The sequence below is a fragment of the Chiloscyllium plagiosum genome, unplaced genomic scaffold (assembly GCF_037043375.1).
Source record: "Chiloscyllium plagiosum isolate Xiang-an unplaced genomic scaffold, Cpla_swu_hap1 HiC_scaffold_17, whole genome shotgun sequence".
In the NCBI taxonomy this organism is placed as follows: domain Eukaryota; kingdom Metazoa; phylum Chordata; class Chondrichthyes; order Orectolobiformes; family Hemiscylliidae; genus Chiloscyllium; species Chiloscyllium plagiosum.
Window position 1 is genome coordinate 910,066 of NW_028270155.1, and position 22,146 is coordinate 932,211.

At 43.2% G+C, this 22,146-nt stretch overlaps 1 protein-coding gene across 5 annotated transcripts in view; it reads right to left on the reverse strand.

Moving 5' to 3' along the window:
- The window catches only part of tango6 (transport and golgi organization 6 homolog (Drosophila)), a 207,085-nt gene that overhangs the window by 169,951 nt on the left and 14,988 nt on the right, over positions 1–22,146 (reverse strand). For all 5 annotated transcript variants that reach the window (XR_015759906.1, XM_043706471.2, XM_043706470.2 and 2 more), the window contains exon 4: positions 5,321–5,468. Coding sequence is in view for 4 of the 5 variants with exons in the window: in XM_043706471.2 (XP_043562406.2) it covers positions 5,321–5,468 (148 nt within the window). In the remaining variant the exon portion in view is untranslated. The remainder of the gene's footprint in view (positions 1–5,320; positions 5,469–22,146) is intronic.

Genomic DNA, 22,146 nt, shown 5'->3' on the forward strand with positions numbered 1-22,146 from the left:
GCCATCCATTCTACTTAATTGTGACTCAGTACTCACATTGACAACAATGTCCTGTTCCTGATTGAATACTGACGAAAAGTATTCATTCAGTGTCTCCCCAATCTCTTCAGCCTCCACACGCAACTTCCCACTACTATCCTTGACTGGACCTATTCCTACCCTAGTCATTCTTTTATTCCTGACATACCTATAGAAAGCCTTATGGTTTTCCCTAATCCTACCAACTAAGGACCTTTCATGTCCCCTCCTTGCTGCTCTTAGCTCTCTCTTCAGGTCCTTCCTGGCTACCTTATAACTCTCAATCGCCCCAATTGAACCTTCACGCCTCATCTTTACATAGGCCACCCTCTTCCACTTAACAAGGGATTCCAATTCCTTATTAAACCACGGCTCCCTCACACGACCCTTTCCTCCCTGCCTGACGGGCACATACTTATCAAGGACACTCAATAGTTGCTCCTTGAACAAGCTCCACATATCAATTACACCCTTGCCTTGAAGCTTACTTTTCCAGGCCACACATCCTAAGTCATGCCTCACAGCATCATAATTTCCCTGCCCCCATCTATAACTCTTGCCCTGTAGTGCACACTTATCCCTCTCCATCACTAGAGTAAAAGTCACCGAATTGTGGTCACTGTCCCCAAAGTGCTCACCTACCTCTAATTCTAACACCTGGCCTGGTTCGTTACCCAGAACCAAATCCAGTATGGCCTCACCTCTTGTTGGCCTATCTACATATTGTGTCAGGAAACCCTCCTGCACACATTGGACAAACACTGACCCATCTAACGAACTTGAGCTATAGCTTTCCCAATCAATATCAGGAAAGTTAAAGTCCCCCATAACAACCACCCTATTACTTTCACTCTTCTCTTGAATCATCCTCGCAAACCTTTCTTCTACATTTCTAGGACTATTAGGAGGCCTGTAAAAAACTCCTAACAGGGTGAGCTCACCTTTCCTATTCCTAACCTCAGCCCAAACTACCTCAGATGGCGAGTCTTCATCCATCGTCCTTTCCACAGCTATAATACTATCTTTGACAAGCAATGCCACACCTCCCCCTCTTTTACCCCCACCTCTGACCCTACTAAAACATTTAAACCCTGGAACCTGCAACAGCCAATCCTGTCCCTGTTCTACCCATGTCTCCGTAATAGCCACAACATCGAAGTCCCAGGTACCAACCCACGCTGCAAGTTCACCTACCTTATTTCATATACTTCTTGCATTGAAGTATACACACTTCAAACCACTTTCCTGTTTACAGGCACCCTCCTTTCAAATTGATGCCATGTTCCTAACCTCCCTACACTCCAGGTCCTGCACCCTAAAGCTACAGTCTGGGTTCCCATGCCCCTGCAGAGTTAGTTTAAACCCCCCCCAAGAGCACTAGCAAACCTCCCACCAAGGATACTGGTGCCCCTCAGGTTCAGGTGTAGACCATCCTGTTTATAGAGGTCCCACCTTCCCCAGAAAGAACCCCAGTTATCCAAATACCGGAATCCCTCCCTCCTGCACCATCCCTGTAGCCACGCATTTAACTGTTCTCTCTCCCTATTCCTCGACTCTCTATCACGTGGCACGGGTAACAAACCAGAGACAACAACTCCGTTCGTTCTAACTCTGAGCTTCCAACCTAGCTCCCTTGATTTGCAGATGTCTTGTACCCTGTCTAGGTGACATCTTCAGTGCTTTGGAGTCTCCTGTGAAGCGTTGTTGTACTTTGTCTTCTAGAATTTATTCGGTTCCATTTCTGCTACTTCCGGCAGCTCGTAGTAATGGCAGATATATTGGGTCTAGTTCTGTGTGTTTGTTGAAGGAGTCTGTGAACGAGTGCTATGCTTCTAGAAGCTTTCTGGTTGCCCTCTTTTTAGCTTATCCTATGATCGTTGTGTTGTCCCAGTCGAACTTGTAGTCCTTGTCATCTGTGCGTATGCTACTAGGGACAGCTAGTCTTGGCGTTTAGTGGCCAGTTAATGTTCATGGATATAGATTACTAGTTGTCTGCCTGTTTGTCCTATATAGTGTTCATGCAGTCTTTACATGGAATCTTGTACACTAAGTTTGTCTTGCACATGATGGGTATAGGGTCTTTTGTCCTGGTGAGTTATTGTCCGAGGGTGGCTGTCGGTTTATGGGCTGTCATGAATCCGAGTGGTCAGAGAAGTCTGGCCATCAGTTCTGAGATTTTTTTATATAAGGTAGGGTGGCTAGTGAGTTAGGTCGTGGCACATCCTCATCGTGTTGTCTGTCTGATCTGCGGATTAAGTTACGGGTATATCCGTTCTTGGCAAAGACTCCGTGGAGGTCTTCTTCTTCTCTGTGTAGGTTGGGAATGCTGTAGTGTATCATAGCCCTTTTGAACAGGGTCCGAATTCAGCTTCTCTTGTGCGTGTTCAGCTGGTTGTTGTTTTAGTTCAGGATCTGATCCATGTGTGTGGCTTTTTTGTACACTTTTGTGGTGCATTCACCATTTGGTGTTCTTTCTACCATCACATCCAGGAAAAGGAGTTAATTGCTGGTTTCCACTTCTCTCATAAATCTGATCTCTGTGAGCATGGTGTTGATAATCTGGTGTGTGATCTCAATTTCTGTTCTCTTAATAATAACAAAAGCGTTGTCCACGTATATGAACCAGAGTTTAGGCTGGATTTGTGTAGGGCTGTTTGTTCAAATCTTTGCATCACTGTTCCTACTATGAGCCCTGACTTGGGTGAGCCCATAGGTGTTCCATTGACCTGTTCATATATTTGTGAATGTGAAGTGTGTCATCAAGCACAGGTCTAGTAGTTTGAGTATGCAGTCTTTGTTGATAGGTTCCCCATCATGGTGCTTGTTCTGTTAGTCCAAGAGGTTGGCTATTGTCACCTGGCTAGAGTTTTGTCAATTTAAGTGAACAGTGCAGTTACGTCAAATGAAGGCATTGCTTTGTCCTTGTCTATGTTTATGTTCTTGATGTTGTCTAGGAATTCACGTGATGATTATATGGAGTATTTGGATCCACTTTCAAGGTGTTTCAGTTTTTGTTGAAAGTTTTTTGCCATATATTCTTTTGAATATATTCGGTCTTGTCCATAATAACAGTCATTCGAATATATTCAGAAAGCAGAGAAACTAATTGCAGATAATTACACCTACCTAAAGAAGGAGAGTGATCCCACACCACAGCTAACCAATAGAATAAACAACACACTACAAATAAAAGGGCTGATGACCAGGATTGACCTACAAAGGATGAAACCAGAAAGCAACAACACCCCAAGATTTTATGGATTACCCAAGGTACACAAACCAAACATATCAGTTGGACCCATTGTGGCACTCCCAGGAACTCCATTGCATAAACTGGCAAAAAAACTTCAACAAAAACTGAAACACCTTGACAATGGATCCAAACACTCCATACAATCATCACATGAATTCCTAGACAACATCAAGAACATAAACATAGACAAGGACAAAGCAATGCCCTCATTTGATGTAACTGCACTGTTCACTTAAATTGACAAAACTCGAGCCAGGGTGACAATAGCTAACCTCTTGGAATAACAGAGCAGGAACCATGACGGGGAACCTATCAACAAGGACTGATCAAAAGGAGGATCAAACTACTAGACCTGTGCTTGACGACACACTTCACATTCAACAACCAAATATATGAACAGATCAATGAACACCTATGGACTTACCCATCTCAGGGCTCTCAGATTTGAGAGAGGTGGAAACCAACAATCAACTCCTATTCCTGGATATGATGGTAGAAAGAACAGAACAGTGAATGCAACACACAAGTGTACAGAAAAGGCACACCCGGACCAGATCCTGAACTAGAACAGCAACCACCCGCGCACACACAAGAGAAGCTGAATTCAGATCCTATTCAAAAAGGGCTACAACACACTACAGCACTCCCAACATACAAAGAGAAGAACACCTCTACAGAGTCTTTGCCAAGAATAGAAATACCTGCAACTTCATCCACAGATGCCTAACAAACAAACAACGCAATGAGGACATGCCACAAATTAAGTCAACAGCCCACGACCTTCTCTAAAAAACATCTCGGAACTGACAGCCAGACTTCTCCGACCACTCGGACTCATGACAGCCCATGAACTGACAGCCACCCTCAGACAACAACTCACTAGGACAAAAAATCCTATACCCATCATGTGCCAGACAAACACAATTTACAAAATTCCATGCAAAGATCGCATGAAACACTATAGAGGAAAAACAGGCAGACAACTAGCAACTCGCAGCCATGAACATCAACTAGCCATTGAACACCACAACCAGCCGTCCCTAGTAGCCATACACACAGATGACAAAGACCACAACTTCGAATGGGACAACACAAAGTTCATAGGACAAGCTAAACAAGCGACAGCCAGAGAATTTCTAGAAACATGGCACTCATCCACAGACGCCATTAACAAACACGCAGAACTAGACCCAATATACCAGTCACTACAATGAACAATCAGAACCGGCAACTGGAAGCAGCAGGAATGGAACCAAACAAATTCCAGAAAACAAAGTACAGCAGCACTTCACAGGAGGCTCCAAAGCACTGAAGGTGTCACCTAGACTGGGGACGAAACATCCGCAAATCAACTTCCCAATTTGGCAAACATACCCACAACGACGACAACACACATAAGGTAGCAACTAAAATTTTGTTCAAAATAACTGACACGTATTTCGACACACAAAAAGCCATCATTCCAAACAAGTTACCTGCAGACTAATGAAATCATAGCTAATATGCTTCCATTACATGTACACAAATATGTAAGATTTTAACCTGCAGTAACTATCCTTGTACTGTTCCGTAAAAACAGAATGGCATTTAATAACTAACCGCATTCACAACAGTAACAAATGCATTTTCCCATATATTGTAAAAACTCTTGAATCCATCCAGCTTCAGGTGTTGACAACATGGTGTAATTAGACTCTCACAGGAGCATAATAAGAACAATTCATCAATATCCTCAATAATCATCAGTGCTCCATTGAATTTAAAGCTGCAACATACAAGCATTGCATTAATTTCCTAGACACCATAGTAATTAAACTGACACAAGGCATAATTTAGCAATTTTTAAAAAAATAATTGATACAAACGTTTTCACACAAAAATCCCATCACTTACAAACATGCTTACCAAAGACCATTTGATTCCCACTTGGGGCGTGAACACTATACAATAAACCTAGATCATCTGGAATCCCAAGTAATCATTTCCAAAGCTCTTCCTAAACAATGCCAGCAGGGCCTGTCTGATTTCCATATTGGCCTGATTGCTTACCTCCAGCTCCTTCCACTATTCCTCTGACCACCGCCTGCACACCATTTGGCTTCATCAGTCTCTCGGAGAGCAGCTGCCCACAGCGGTGACGCAGCCATGCTGGGGTTTGTGAGAATGTTCGTGTTTTTCCAACACACACAGACGCCACCTGCCAGCCCACATGAAGATCAACAATATGTTAAAAACACAAACATTCCACACTCTCTAGCCAAACACCCCTCTCCTCAGAGAAGTATTATGGCAGAGACAAACAGCCAAATCAAATCAGCCTCCCTGTATTTGCAACACCATAAAATTAAAACATTCAAAGATCCTCAAAACTGATCCAAATGATTCCTAACCAGACTTTTTGAATAAACAGTACCAGGCTTTGTAAATAACTGACACCAGACACCAAGTTATAGCTTAAACAGAAGAGCTAACAATTTATGAATAATGCAATAGTTTGAGCAAAGATAAGCAACAAGGAAACATAATAAATGTCTTATCATTTAAACACAATCTTCTTCAATTTGAGCCCCCAATCACATAAAGAGATAAACAGACACAGTTCTGGGAAAGCAAAGGGTTGGTCTAAAGGAAAAAAACAAGTGAGATGCAGGTAGCCAGACTCTATCATCCATAACATTGCAGGCACACAGGATAACATTTCATTTGGTTTTTGAATATATCAATGCATGTAAATAGCTTTCAGTAGGCTCCGGAAAAAAATTCATTTAATATCGAGATTCTATTCTCTGAACTTTCAATCAGTTGTTAATGAGGAAATAACCAGGGAACAATAAAAGCTCCATCTTGTACTTTTTCAGGCACAATCCTTTTGATTTACACACAGCTAAAAAACCAGTTCAAACTTTTATTTCTGTTTGTCTGGTTATCTCCCCATGAGGCCCAAGTTAACATTCAAACATCCGCCTTCTTTCTGAGTACAATTCATGCTCGGAAATGAAAAGTTTGGAGTGTTCTTTGAATAAGAATCAGCCCGCAATTAACTTCCAGTCCTAGCCTCAAACATAAATCCAGTTGTTTTTGTGTTTTTAATAAAAAATGCTACTGCTCATAAAAGTCACATTCAGCTCTCAGTTCACAGCTCCAAACCAGACAAACAACCTCAGCAAGGGTTCTAACACCATGAATAGCTTCTCATTTTTTGCAAAAAACACTTCCTCATCCAGTCAACTCACTAGACTGTCCCCACCTTCCCTACCCACAATTTCAGCCTCTTTTTTTTCCCCCGAGTCTACCTGACTCGGTTATATATTAATGATCTGGATGAAGGGACTGGGGGCATTCTAGCGAAGTTTGCCAATGATACGAAGATAGGTGGACAGGCAGGTAGTGTTGAGGAAGTGGGGAGGCTGCAGAAGGATCTAGACAGTTTGGGAGAGTGGTCCAGGAAATGGCTGATGAAGTTCAATGTGAGCAAATGCGAGGTCTTGCACTTTGGAAAAAAGAATACAAGCATGGGCTACTTTCTAAACGGTGAGAAAATTCGTAAAGCCAAAGTACAAAGGGATCTGGGAGTGCTAGTTGAGGATTCTCTAAAGGTAAACATGCAGGTTGAATCTGTGATTAAGAAAGCGAATGCAATGTTGTCATTTATCTCAAGAGGGTTGGAATATAAAAGCAGCGATGTGCTACTGAGTCTTTATAAAGCTCTGGTTAGGCCCCATTTGGAGTACTGTGTCCAGTTTTGGGCCCCACACCTCAGGAAGGACATACTGGCACTGGAGCGTGTCCAGCGGAGATTCACATGGATGATCCCTGGAATGGTAGGTCTAACATACGAGGAACAGCTGAGGATCCTGGGATTGTACTCACTGGAGTTTCGAAGGTTAAGGGGAGATCTAATAGAAACTTACAAGATAATACATGGCTTGGAAAGGGTGGACGCTAAGAAATTGTTTCCGTTAGACGGGGAGTCTAGGACCCGTGGGCACAGCCTTAGAATTAGAGGGGGTAAATTCAGAACAGAAATGCGGAGATATTTCTTCAGCCAGAGTGGTGGGCCTGTGGAATTCATTGCCGCGGAGTGCAGTGGAGGCCGGGACGCTAAATGTCTTCAAGGCAGAGATTGATAAATTCTTGATGTCATAAGGAATTAAGGGCTACGGGGAGAATACGGGTAAGTGGAGTTGAAATGCCCATCAGCCATGATTAAATGGCGGAGTGGACTCGATGGGCCGAATGGCCTTACTTCCACTCCTATGTCTTATGGACTCCATATCCTTCTTACAAAGTTGTCAGCCTCCACATTACCCACATCCACTCAAACCTTCACCATTACAAAATGACAAAATGTGAAGTTATGCACTTTCCTGTAAAAATAACAGAAAAGAAGTGCTATTTAAATAGTGATATATTGGGAAGTATGCATGAACAAAGGGATCTGTGTGTCTTTGTACACCAGTCAATGAAAGTAAACAAGCAAGCAATTAGGAAGGCAAATGATATACTAACCTTGATTGCAAAAGGATGAGTTCAGATGTAGCTATTTCTTACTGCATTTACCTAAACTCACCATCATTCCTGAGAACATCAGGGATGTTCTCAGGAACGATGGTGAGTTTAGGTAAATGCAGTAAGAAATAGCTACATCTGAACTCATCCTTTTGCAATCAAGGTTAGTATATCATTTGCCTTCCTAATTGCATGAGGGATGTTCTCTCATTAGAAAAATAACTGGTGATGATTCTAACCCGAGAGTCATCATGCCTCAAGAGAAGGACAAAGTTGAGTTGGCAGGGCCTTCATAATAACCTCAGCCAGTGCAGGCAATGAACCCAAGTTGTTGGTATCACTCTGTATTGCAAATAAGCAATCTAGTCAACTGACCACAGCTACAGCTCTTTAGTATTGTGTGTAGATTTGGTCTCCCTACCTAAGAATGGATATATTTGCCAAAGAAGGAATACAGAGGAGATTCATTTGGCAGAAACCAAGGATGACAGAACTGTCCTGTCAGGAGAGATTAGTTCATCTGGGTCTATATTCATTATGAGAATATGTATAGGGTATAAGCAGGCAGGGAAAGAGTTACGTTCTGAGTTTTGTGAAACAAGAGGTTCACCCGGTGGAAATCCATGCAGATACGGGGAGAATGTACAAACTCCACACAGACAGTTGCCTGTGGCGGGAATTGAACCCGGGTCTCTGACACTGTGAGGCAGCAGTGTGAACCACTGTACCACCATGCCGCCCATTGGTTGTCATGAAATCATAAAAGGAGGGAATGAGAATGTGTATAGGGTATAAGCAAGCAAGGAAAGGGTTAAGCTCAGTTTTGTGAAACAAGAAGTTCAGCTAAGCATGACTTGGATCAGATAAGAACTTACAGTTAACAATGGGGTGCTGGAGGCAAAGGTAATGGGTTAATATGGTGGAAAAGCATTCATCATGTAGAGCCATTTAACAACATTGGAAGCATTCAGTATGTAATGCCAGCTAACAAGGGGAAAAGTATCCACTGTATGAATCCAGGTAACAAGGTTAACATATATTATATAACAGTAAAGAACAAAGAAAATTTACAGCCCAGGATCAGGCCCTTTGGCCCCCCAAGCCTGAGCTAATCCAAATCCACTGTCTAAACCTGTCCCCAATTCCTAAGCATCTGTATCCCTCTGCTCCCCACCTACTCATGCATCTGTCCAGTCCACCTTTAACTTTAAATGCATCGATCATGCCTGCCTCTACTATCTCTGCTGGCAACGCGTTCCAGGCACCGACCACCCACTGTGTAAAGTGCTTGCCACGCGTATCCCCCTTAAACATTTCACCTCTCACCTTGAAAGCGTGACCTGGTGATACTTGGTCTCTGCTATTGATAGTCATTGATTATAACTGTCACACAATTAATATGTATATTGCCTTATCTGAATGCTCCTCTCTGTAAAATGACTATATTGTTCATTGAGAAACTGCTGTTCCAGAGAAGACTGTGAACTCATGTCCCTGTGCACATGTGCGATCATTCTCTCTCCCTCCAAGGCCCGGAACAAAGATGAAGAAGGTAAAACTATATTGTGTCTCAATTTTTTTTCGACTGAGGGGGAAACGGGACGACAATAACTAGGGTTTAAAAGGATGAGGGGACCAACTGAAATGTATAAAATTTTAGTAGGGCTGGTCAGACTAGATACAGGAAGAACGTTTTTCCTGGTTAGGGAATCTAGAACCTGAAGACAATATCAGGATTTAGGACAGAACATGTAGGACAGAGATGGGGGAAAATATCTTGATTCAAAGGGTAATAAATCTGTAGAATTCTCTATCACAGAACTGTTGAGGCCAAGTCACTGAACATATTCACAAAAAAAAAGATGAATTTTTAGATTTTAAAGACATCAAGGGGTATTCAGAACCAGTAGAAAATGGCTATGAAATACAGGAATAGTTATGATCATATTGAATGGCGAAGCAGGCTTGAAGGGGCAAATGATCTATTCCTGCTTCTAGTTTAACTACTTTAAAGCTCTCTTGCAATCCCTCATGCACCATCAATTCATTCAAACCTCTGTGATCAGTACCATAACCACTCCAGGTTCCAATCCCTCATCACCCCTGTAGTGACTTAAAATTTTATAATTCCCAATACTGTTTAGAAGAACTTAAGTAAGAGCAACAGTAACAGATCATTCAGTGATTCAACTAGAGAAAGTGAGGACTACAGACATCTACTTCAAAGTCACAGACTCCCACACCTACTTGGACTACACCTCCTCCCACACCCCCTCCTGTAAAAACATTATTCCTTACTCCCAACTTCCCCGCCTCAACCTCATCTGCTCCCGGGAAGAGCTTTCCACTCCAGAACATCCTAGATGGCCTCCTACTGCAAGGACCGTAATTTCCCCTCCCTCGTGGTCAACAATGCCCTCCATTTCCTCCACTTCCTGCACCACCACCCTTGGACCCACCCCTCCAACTGCAACAACGTCACCTCCACATTGGGGAGACAAGACTCCAACTTGTAAAATGTTTCAGAGAACATCTCCGGGATAGACGCACCAAACAACCCCACCGCCCTGTGGCCGACCACTTCAACTTCCCCTCTCACTCCACCAAGGGACATGCAAGTCCAAGGCTGCCTCCACCGCCAAAACCAAGCCACCCGACACCTGGAGGAAGGGCACCTCATTTTCCACCTTGGGACCCTCCAACCACACAGCATCAATGTCAATTTCACCAGTTTCCTCATCTCCCCATGCCTCTCCTTATTCTAGCCTCCAACTCAGCATCACCCTCTTGAAATGTCCTACCTGTCCATTTTCCTTCCCACCTATCCATTCCACCCTCCACTCCGACCTATCATCATCACCCCCAACCTAACTTCCCCAGCCCCACCCACCTATTTATCTCTCAGCCCTCCTGGACCCCCCACCCAATTTCCTGATGAAGGGCTTATGCCCGCAACGTCAACTCTCCTGCTCCTCGGATGTTGGCTGACCTGCTGTGCTTTTCCAGCACCACACCTTTTGATTCAGCTATTCGAATCTAGTCTGCCATTCAATGAGATCATGGCAAATCTGCTATTTCAACATCATCTTTCTGTACTATTCCATCTCCCTTGATGTTTTTAATCTGTAGAAATATCCTGATCTCAATGACTAAGCCTCCACGGCCCTTTGGAACAAATAATTCCAAAGATTCAGCACCTTTCAAGTGGAAGATATTCCTTGTCATCTCAGTTCTAAATGGCCTGCCCCATAATTGGTATAGGATCCCATTGTGTTGACAGCACACCCCACCCCTTCCTGAATCTATCCTGTCGACCCCATTTAAGGATTTTTGTATGTTTGAAACATAGAAACACAGAAGATAGAAGCAGAAGGAGGCCATTCAGTCTTTCGAGCCTGCTCAGGCATTCATCACAATCATGGCAGATAGCCCAACTCAATAGCCTAATCCTGCTTTCTCTCCATAACCTTTGCTCCCATTCATCTCAAGTTTTTTTATCTAGCCGCTTCTTGAATATGTTGAATATTTTGGCATCAGCTACAGCTACTTCCTGTGGTAATGAATTCCACAGGCTCACCACGCTTTGGGTGAAGAAATGTCTCATCCCCATCCTAAATGGTCTATCTCAAATCCTCAGAGTGACCCGTGATTCTGGAAACACCCACTATCAGCAACATCCTCCCTGCATCTACCCTGTCTCGTCCTATTAGAATTTTAGAAATCTCTTCGTGATTCCCCCCCTCAATTCATCTGAACTCCAGCAAAATAATCCTAACCTAGTCAATCTCTCCTCAGATATCAGTCGCGCCACCTCTGGAAGCAAGCTGGTAAACCTTCTTCTAAGCTCCAGAGAATACAATCGCTCCAGCCTAGATATCAGTTTGGTAAACATTTGTTACATTTCTTCAATGACAAGTATATCTTTCCTTCAGTGACGAGACCAAAAACTACACACAGCACACCAGCTCACTAAGGCTCTCCACAATTGCAGTAGGACATCTTTATTCCTATATCTAAATCCTCTTATTTAAAAGGTCAATATACCATTTGCCTTTTTAAATGTTTGCTAAATTGCTAATTAAATTTCTATATCTCAGGAACATGGACATCTAAGTCCCTTTCAAGTTCAAAAGTTCCCAGCCTCTCACCATTTAAGATACACGCTGTTATGCTGTTTATGTTACCAAAAAGGATAATTTCACATTTCTCCACATTGTATTCCATCTGTAAAAACATCTGCCCATTCACTTACCTCTTCAGATCTCCTTGAAACACTGCATCCCCCTCACAACTTCCACTTAGTTCTATGTCATCTGCAAACTTGGAAATATTACATTTGATCCCCACATCCAACTCATTCAACAGCTGGGACCCAAGCTCTGATTTTGCAGTACCCCACAAGTCACAGCAAGCCAACCTGAAGATTTTCCATTTATTTCTTCTCTGTTCACTGTGCATTAAACATAATATTCTACCTAATCAAATTAGAAAATGTTGGAGAAACTCAGCTGATTTCCAGCATCTGTAGTATTTTGTTTCTATTTTCTAATCACTTGTGTTCTAATCTTGTTTGGTTTGCCATTTTGGGCAGGACCCTTCTTCAAGACTGGGGAGGGGGAAGGGGGCTGAGAGATAAATGGGAGTGGGGCTGGGGGAAAGGGTGGGATGGCTATAGGTGGGCAAAGGTAGGTGGTAATGGTAATAGGTCAGTGGGAAGTGTGGATCAGATGGGTGGGAAGTAACATAGACAGGTAGGTCAGGTCAAAAGGGCGGACCTGAGTTGGAGGAGAGTCTGGATCTGGATGGGATAGGATGAGGGGTGTTTTGAAAACTGGTGAATTCAATGTTCGTGCCATGGTTGTAGGCTCCCAAGGTGGAAATTGAGGTGCTCCTCTTCCTGTTTGCAGGTGGCCTTGTATAGGTGGTGGAGGCAGCCCAGAATGGATATATCCTCATAGGAGTAGCAGGGAAAATTGAAGTTGATGGCCACAGGAAGGTGAGTTGGTTGATGTATATGGACCAGAGATGTTCCCTGAACTGTTCCGCGAATTTTCACTCGGTGTCTCTGCTGCAGAGGAGACCACATGTAGAGCACCGGATGCAATAAATTAGATTGGAGGATGTACAAGCATACCTCTGCTGCCGGGGGGGGAGCTTGGATGTGGGTTTTGCTTTGCGAACCTCTTCAAATTTCTTGCTAACATTATCAAAAGCTACTAAAAATCTAAGTCGACCACCTCTTCCAGTTTTTCCTTATCTGTTCTGTTAATCAAATCCTCAAAAACAGTACAGGATTGACAAACATGATTTCACCTTCATGAGAAACATGTTGACTCATTATTTCCTAAGTGTGAATTTTCCTTACAACTTCCAAGAGATCAATTGTCGGCTTTTAAGAGGCATATGGATGGGTATATGAATAGGAAGGGTTTGGAGGGATATGGGCTGGGTGCTGGCAGGTGGGACTGGATTGGGTTGGGATATCTGTCGACATGGAACGGGTTGGACTGAAGGGTCTATTTCCATGCTGTACATCTCTATGACTCTATGTTAGGTCTATAGGTGTGTGTTTTCTTTGTCTCTCCTGTCTTAAATCGTGAGGTTACATTTGCCACTATCCTATTTTCAGGAACCGTTCTGTATTCAAAACTGTAAAAGATAATCATCAACTCAATGACTAGCTGTACAGTCACAGCTGCCAACATTCTGCAATCAAGTCCAGGATATTTATCTACTTTTAAGTCTCATTAACATTAATATTTTGCAGTTCCTTGTTTATACTCAGACCAAGATGCTTCACTGATCCTGGAAAGCAATTTAGGACTTTCTTTTTTTTGAAGACAGTATTTTTAAAATTCAGTCGAAGGATGAGCATTACTAGGCCAGAAAATATTACCCGTTATACTTGCTCTTGCAAAGGTGGTGATGAGTTGCCTTTTTGAACTGTTGCAATCCATGTGTTGTAGGTCGACCCACAATATGGTTAGGGATGGAGTTCCAGAATTCTGACATAGCAATAGTGAAAGAATAGCGATATATTTCCAAGTCAGGATAGTGAGTGACTTTGAGGGAAACTCGCTGATATTGTTGTTCCCAAACATCTGCTGCCGTTGTCCTCCTAGATTGTCACAATCATGAGTTCCAAAACATTTGCGAATTTCTGTAGTGCATCTTCTAGGCAGTACACACTAGTGTTAGCAAGGCTCGGAAGTGGAGCAACTGACTTTTTGTGGACATTGTGTTAATCAAGCAGACTGCTTTGTCCTGGAAGGTGTTAAACTTCTTGAGTGCTGTTGCAGCTGCACCCATCCAGGTAAGTGAAGCAGACTGGTGACTTGTAGATGGTGGACAGGTTTTGTTGGGGGGGGGGGGGTGACTTACTTGCCGCAATATTCCTGGTCTCTAACCTGTTCTTATAGCTACTTCAGTTCAACTTCTGGTCAATGGTAACCACGCCAGGATACTAATAGTGAAGGATTCTGTGATGGTGTTTTTACAGTTCTGGTCACCACATTACCAAAAGGATGTGGACGCTTTGGAGAGGGTGCAGAGAAGGTTTATGAGGATGTTGCCTGGTATGGAAGGTGCTAGCTATAAAGAGAAGTTGAGTAGGTTAGGTTTACTTTCATTAGAAAAAAGGAGATTGAGGGGGGACCGGATTGTGGTTTACAAAATCATGAAGGGTATAGACAGGGTGGATCGAGACAAGCTTTTTCCTAGGGTGAAGGATTCCATAACGAGAGGTCACGCTTTCAAGGTGACAGATGAAAAGTTTAAGGGGGGGTACACACGACAAGTACTTCACACAGTGAGTGGTGGGAGTCTGGAACGAGTTGCCAGCAGAGGTGGTAGAGGCAGGCGTGGTAGATTCATTTAAGATGCGTCTGGACAGGTGCATGAGTAGGTGGGGAGCAGAGGGAGACAGATGCTTAGGAATTGAACGACAGGTTTAGACAGTACATTTGGATTGGCTCAGGCTTGGAGGGCTGAAGGGCCTGTTCCTGGGCTGTAAATTTTCTTTGTTCTATAATTTGATGCAGTGTGACTTTTCACCTTGTCCACTCCAGTCCAACACCAGCATCTCCACATCAAAGAAAAAGCAGTAGACTTAAGAATTGGGAGCTATTTAAATTTCAGTAAAAGGAGGACAAAGGGGTTAATTAAGAGGGAGAAAATATAGAAGAGTAACCTTGCATGATACACAAAGCGACTGTAAAAGCTTTGATAAGTAAGTGAAGATAAAAGATTACAGTCAAATATCAGGAAATCTATATTGAGGAACAAAGATATTGCAGACCAATTAAATATATATTTTGGTTCTGTTTTCACAATGAAAGACAAAGAATACCCCAAAAGTGTTAGGGAACAGAGTCTAGTGAGAGCAAGGAACTGAATGAGTATTAATAGGGAAATAATTTTGAGGAAATTGATGTGATTAAAGATGGGCAAATCCTCAGGGTCAGAAAATCTATATCCCCAGAGTACCCAAGGAAATGGCCCTAGAAACGCTGGATTCACTGATGGTCATTTTTCAAGACCCTACTGACTCCAGAATAGTTACTATGGATTGCAGGGTAGCTAATGTAACACCACTATTTTAAAAAGGAGGTAGAAAGAAAGCAGAAAATTTTAGACTGGTTAGCGTAACACTGGTGGTCAGGAAAACATTAGCATCCATTATAAAAGATTAAAGAGGAGAAAGTGAGGACTGCAGATGCAGGAGATCAGAGCTGAAAATGTGTTGCTGGAAAAGCGCAACAGGTCAGGCAGCATCGAAGGAGCAAGGGAATCGACGTTTCGGGCATGAGCCCTTCTTCAGGAAACATTCCTGAAGAAGGGCTCATGCCCGAAACGTCGATTCTCCTGCTCCTTGGATGCTGCCTGACCTGCTGCGCTTTTCCAGTAAAAGATTAAAAAGCCAATACTTCATAAACAGTGAAAGGAATTGACAGAGTCAGCATGGATTTATCGAAGAGAGTTAACGTATGACTGAAAATTTTCAAAAATGTAACTAGCAGAGTGGACGTGGTTCACTTGGATTTTCAGAAGGCTATCAATACACAGTCACACAGAAGAGATGAGCATGTAAAATTAGAGCACGTGGGATGGGGGTAGTGACTGACTGACATGGATAGAGAACTGGTTGGCAGCCAGGAAATAAAAAGTACTATCTAGTCCTGAAGAAGGGTCACTGAACCGCAATATCATGCTGCAACTATACAAAACGCTGGTGCGGCCACACTTGGAATATAGTGTACAGTTCTGGTCTCCATTTTTCAGGAAGCATTGGAAAAGGTGCAGAGGGGATTTACCAGGATGTTGCCTGGTCTGGAGGGAAAGTCTTATGAGGAAAGGCTGAGACACTTGAACCTGTTCTCATTGGCAAGGAGGAGGCTAAGAGGGGATTTGATAGAGACATACAAGATGATCAGAGGATTAGATAGGGTAGACAGTGAAAGTCTTTTTCCTAGGATGATGATGTCAGCTTGTACGAGGGGGCATAACTACAAATTGAGGGGTGATAGATTTAGGACAGATGTCAGAGGCAGGTTATTTACGCAGAGAGTGGGAAGGGCGTGGAATGCACTACCTGCTAATGTAGTCAACTCAGCCACATTAGGGAGATTTAAACAATCCTTAGATAAGCACATGGATGATTTTGATATGGTGCAGGGGGACGAGCTGAGAATAGTTCACAGGTCGGCACAACATCGAGGGCTGAAGGGCCTGTTCTGCGCTGTATTGTTCTATGTTGTAACCCACAACATTAACTCTTCTTTTCTCTCCACAAATGCTGCCAGACATGCTGAATTTCTCTAGCAAATCTGTTTTGTTGCAGTCAGAATAAATTAGCCTTTTTTCCGATTGGCAATCAGTGACTATCGGAGCACTCCAAGGATCAGTTTTAGAATGCCTAGTCTATTTATAAAATGTAATAATGATTTCAATGAGAGAACCGAATGTAACAACTCCCCTTTTGCAGATGACACAAACTGAAGTGGAAGGATGAACTTTGAGAAGGAAGCAGAGACTCTTCAGTGCAATTTAGACAAGTTGAGTGAGTGGGCAAACAAGAACATCAGAACTTGGAGCATGTGTAGGCAATTCATCCACTTAGACTGACTCCATCATTCAATATGATCATGGCTGATCTCATCTCAAACTCAATTCCACTTTCTTGCCCACTCTCCAAAACCTTCAAATCCATTACTAATTAAAAGTCTGTACATCTCCTCAAATTAATTCAGTGTCTCACTGAACTCTGGGGTAGTGAATTCGACAGATTCATGACACTGTGACAGAAGTAATTCCTACTCAGCTCTGTTTTAAATCTGCTATCCCTTATCCTAAAGCTATGACCTCTCGTTCTAGATTGGGAAAACATCCACTCTACATCTACTTTAGCAATCCCCTTTAACATCCTCTATACATTAATTAGATCTCCTCTTCGTCTTCTAATCTCTAGTCAGTGTAGAAGTAAATTGCTCAATCTCTCTTCATATGATAAACAACCCATCTCTGGAATCAATAAAGTGAACCTTCTCTGAACAGGCATCAATGCAACTACATCCCTGCTCAAGTAAGGGGACCAAACCTCTCCAAATATGGTCTCTTTAATGCATTGTACACTTGTAGCAATACTTCCCTGCTTTTATACGTTATTCCCTCAGCAACAAATGCCAAAATTCCATTTGCCTTCCTTATTATCTGCTGTATCTGCATGAGTTCTGTCATTTATGGACAGGTACACCCAGATCCCTCTTCACCAAAGCACTCTGAAGCTTTTCTCCATTTTGATAATAAATCTAAATGGGGTAACACAGTGGCTCAGTTAGCACTGCTGCCTCACAGCACGAAGGGCCTGGGTTCACTTTCACCCTCAGGCAATTGTCTGTGTGGAGTTTGCACATTCTCAAAGTGCCTGCAAAGATTTACTCTATGTTCTGATTTCCACCCACAATCCAAAGATGGGCAGGTTAGGAGGATTGGCCGTGCTAAATTCCCCAGTATCCAGGGATGTGCAGGGTAGATGGATCATCCATTGGAGATGCAGGGTTACTGAGATGGGATAGGAGGTTGGTTGAAATGGGATGCTCTTCGAAGGTTAGTGTGGACTCTTATGTTTCTATGACTCAATGGGCCGAATAGCCTGCTTACACACTACAGGGATTCTATGAATAAGTTGCCTTTCTATTCCTCGAACCAAAATGGATAACCTTACACTTATTCACAATAATCACCCATCTGCCAAATTTTGGTCCATTCACCTAATTTTAATTTTTAAAGTATATGTGGGATGTTTTTATTGCCTGTGCCTAGTTGCCCTTGAGTAGGTGGTGGTGAGCTGCTTTCTTCAAATGTTGCAGTCTACCTGCTGTGGGTTGACCCACATTGACATCAGGGAGAGAATTCCAGGATTTCGACCCAGCGACAGTGAAGAACAACAATATATTTCCAAGTGGGGATGGTACATGGCTTGGTGGAAAACTTGAAGGTGGTGTCATTGCCAAATATCTGCTGCCCTTGTCATTCGAGATGGAAATGGTCATGGGATGGAAGATGCTGTCTCAGGATCTTTGGTGAATTTCTGTAGTGCATCTTATAGATAGTACACACTGCTGCTACTGAGCGTTAGTAGTGGACAGAATGGATGCTTGTGAATATAATGTGAATCAAGCAGGCTGCTTTGCTCTGGATGGTCAAGATTAGAGTTGTGCTGGAAAAGCACAGCAGGTCAGGCAACATCCGAGGAGCAGGAAAATCGACGTTTCCTACAGGCCTGGAGGAAGAATGACTCATCTTCCGTCTCGGCACCCTTCAACCCCATGGCATCAATGTGGACTTTACCAGTTTCCTCAATTTCCCTCCCCCACCTTACTCCAGTTCCAACTTCCAGCTCAGCACTGTCCTCGTGACAAGTCAATCTTCCTTTCCACTCTTAAAGTCGCAGATACAACCACGTAGATGGGTTAGCTCCAAGAAAGGTGAGAGAGGTAGGCAGTTAGTGCAAGAGTCTTCTGTGGCTATCCCCATTTCAAACAAGTATGCTGTTTTGGAAAATGGAAGGGGTGACTGATTCACAGGAGAACATAGTACAAACAGTTTCTGGTATTGAGACTGGATCGAATGAAATGAGAAGTACGTTGGGTTCCAAGAGATCAACTGTGTTAGGGGATTCTCTAGTCCAAGGTACAGACAGATGTTTCTGTGGCCAGCAGCAAAAAAGCAGAATGGTGTGTTGCTTCCCTGGTGCCAGGATCAAGGATGTCTCAGAGAGGGTGCAGAATGTTCTAAGGGGGAAGAGCGGCCAGCGAGAGATCATTGTCCACATTGGAATCAACAAGATAGAAAGGAAAAAGGTTGAGATTCTGAAGGGAGATTACAGAGAGTTCGGCAGGAATTTAAAAAGGTCCTCGAAGATAGTAATATCTGGATTACTCCTGGTGCTACGAGCTAGTGAGGGCAGGAATAGGAGGATAGAGCAGATGAATGCATGGCTGAGAAGCTGGTGTATGGGAGAAGGATTCACATTTTTGGATCATTGGAATATCTTCTGGGGTAGAAGTGACCTGTACAAGGAGGACAGATTGCACCTAAATTGGAAGGGGACTAATATACTGGCAGGGAAATTTGCTACAGCTGCTCAGAAGGATTTAAACTAGTAATGTGATGGGGTGGGACCCAGGGAGATAGTGAGGAAAGAGATCAATTTGAGACTGGTACAGTTGAGAAGAGAAGCGAGTCAAACAGTCAGGGCAAGCAGGGACAAGGTAGGACGAATAAATTAAACTGCATTTATTTCAATGCAAAGAGCCTAACAGGGAAGGCAGATGAACTCAGGGCATGGTTAGGAACATGGGACTGGGATATCAAAGCAATTACAGAAATATGGCTCAGGATGGGCAGGACTGGCAGCTTAATGTTCCAGGATACAAATGCTACAGGAAGGATAGAAAGGGAGGCAAGAGAGGAGGGGGTGTGTGGGGGGGGTGGGGAGTGGTGTTTTTGATAAGGGATAGCATTACAGCTGTACTTAGAGAGGATATTCCCAGAAATACATTCAGGGAAGTTATTTGGGTGGAACTGAGAAATAAGAAAGGGATGATCACCTTCTTGGGATTGTATTATAGACCCCCTAATAGTCAAAGGGAAATTGAGAAACAAACTTGTAAGGAGATCTCAGCTATCTGTAAGAATAACAGGGTGGTTATGGTAGGGGATTTTAACTTTCCAAACATAGACTGGGACTGCCATAGTGTTGAGGATTTAGATGGAGAGGAATTTGTTAAGTGTGTACAAGAAAATTTTCTGATTCAGTATGTGGATGTACCTACTAGGGAAGGTGCAAAACTTGACCTACTCTTGGGAAATAGGGCAGGATAAGTGACTGAGGTGTCAGTGGGGGAGCACTTTAGGGCCAGCGACCATAATTCTATTAGATTTAAAATAGTGATGGGAAAGGATAGACCAGATCTAAAAGTTGAAATTCTAAATTGGAGAAAGGCCAATTTTGATGGTATTAAGCAAGAACTTTCAAAAGCTGACTGGGGGCAGATGTTCGCAGGTAAAGGGACGGCAGGAAAATGGGAAGCCTTCAGAAATGAGATAACAAGAATCCAGAAAAAGTATATTCCTGTCAGGGTGAAAGGAAATATGTTGCTGGAAAAGCGCAGGTCAGGCAGCATCCAGGGAACAGGAGAATCGATGTTTCGGGCATAAGCCCTTCTTAGGAACGTCGGGCTTATGCCCGAAACGTCGATTCTCCTGCTCCCTGGATGCTGCCTGACCTGCTGTGCTTTTCCAGCAACACATTTTCAGCTCTAATCTCCAGCATCTGCAGACCTCACTTTCTCCCCAGGGTGAAAGGAAAGGCTGGTAGGTATAGGGAATGCTGGATGACTAAAGAAATTGAGGGTTTGGTTAAGAAAAAGAAGGAACCATATGTCAGGTATAGATAGAATAGATCGAGTGAATCTTTAGAAGAGTATACAGACAGTAGAAGTATACTTAAGAGGGAAATCAGGAGGGCAAAAAGGGGACATGAGATAGCTTTGGCAAATAGAATTAAGGAGAATCCAAAGGGTTTTTACAAATACATTAAGGACAAAAGGGTAACGAGGGAGAGAATAAGGCCAAAGATCAGCAAGGCGGCCTTTGTGTGGAGCCACAGGAGACTGGGGAGATACTAAATGAGTATTTTGCATCAGTATTTACTGTGGAAAAGGACATGGAAGATATAAACTGTAGGGAAATAGATGGTGACATCTTGATAAATGAGCAGATTACAGAGGAAGAAGTGCTGGATGTCTTGAAACGGGTAAAGGTGGAGAAATCCCCAGGACCTGATCAGGTGTACCCTAGAACTCTGTGGGAAGCTAGAAAAGTGATTGCTGGGCCTCTTGCTGAGATATTTATATCATCGCTAGTCACAGGTCAGGTGCTGGAAGACTGGAGGTTGGCTAACGTGGTACCATTGTTTAAGAAGGATAGTAAGGACAAGCCAAGGAACTATAGACCAGTGAGCCTGACGTCAGCAGTGGGCAAGTTGTTGGAGGGAATCCTGAGGGACAGGATGTACATGTATTTGGAAAGGCATGAACTGATTCGGGATAGTCAACATGGCTTTGTGCATGGGAAATCATGTGTCACAAACTTGATTGAGTTTTTTGAAGAAGTAACAAAGAGGATTGATGAGAGCAGGGCGGTAGATGTGATCTATATGAACTTTAGTAAGGCATTCGACAAGGTTCCCCATGGGAGACTGATTAGCAAGGTTAGATCTCACGGAATACAGGGAGAACCAGCCATATGGATACAGAACTGGCTCAAAGGTAGAATACAGAGGGTGGTGGTGGAGGGTTGTTTTTCAGACTGGAGGCCTGTGACCAGTGGAGTGCCACAAGAATTGGTGCTGGATCCTCTACTTTTTGTCATTTATATAAATGATGTGGATGTGAGCTTACGAGGTATAGTTAGTAAGTTTGCAGATGACACCAAAATTGGAGGTGTAGTGGACAGCGAAGGTTACTTTAGATTACAACAGGATCTTAATCAGTTGGGCCAATGGCCGAGAAGTGGTAGATGGAGTTTAATTCAGATAAATGCCAGGTGCTGCATTTTGGGAAAGCAAATCTTAGCAGAACTTATATATTTCATGGTAAAATCCAAGGGAGTGTTGCTGAACAAAGAGACCTTGGAGTGCAGGTTCATCGCCCCTTGAAAGTGGAGTCACAGGTAGATAGGATAGTGAAGGCGGCGTTTGGTATGCCTTCCTTCATCGGTCAGAGTATTGAGTACAGGAGTTGGGAGGTCATGTTGCAGCTGTACAGGACATTGGTTAGGCCACTTTTGGAATATTGCGTGTA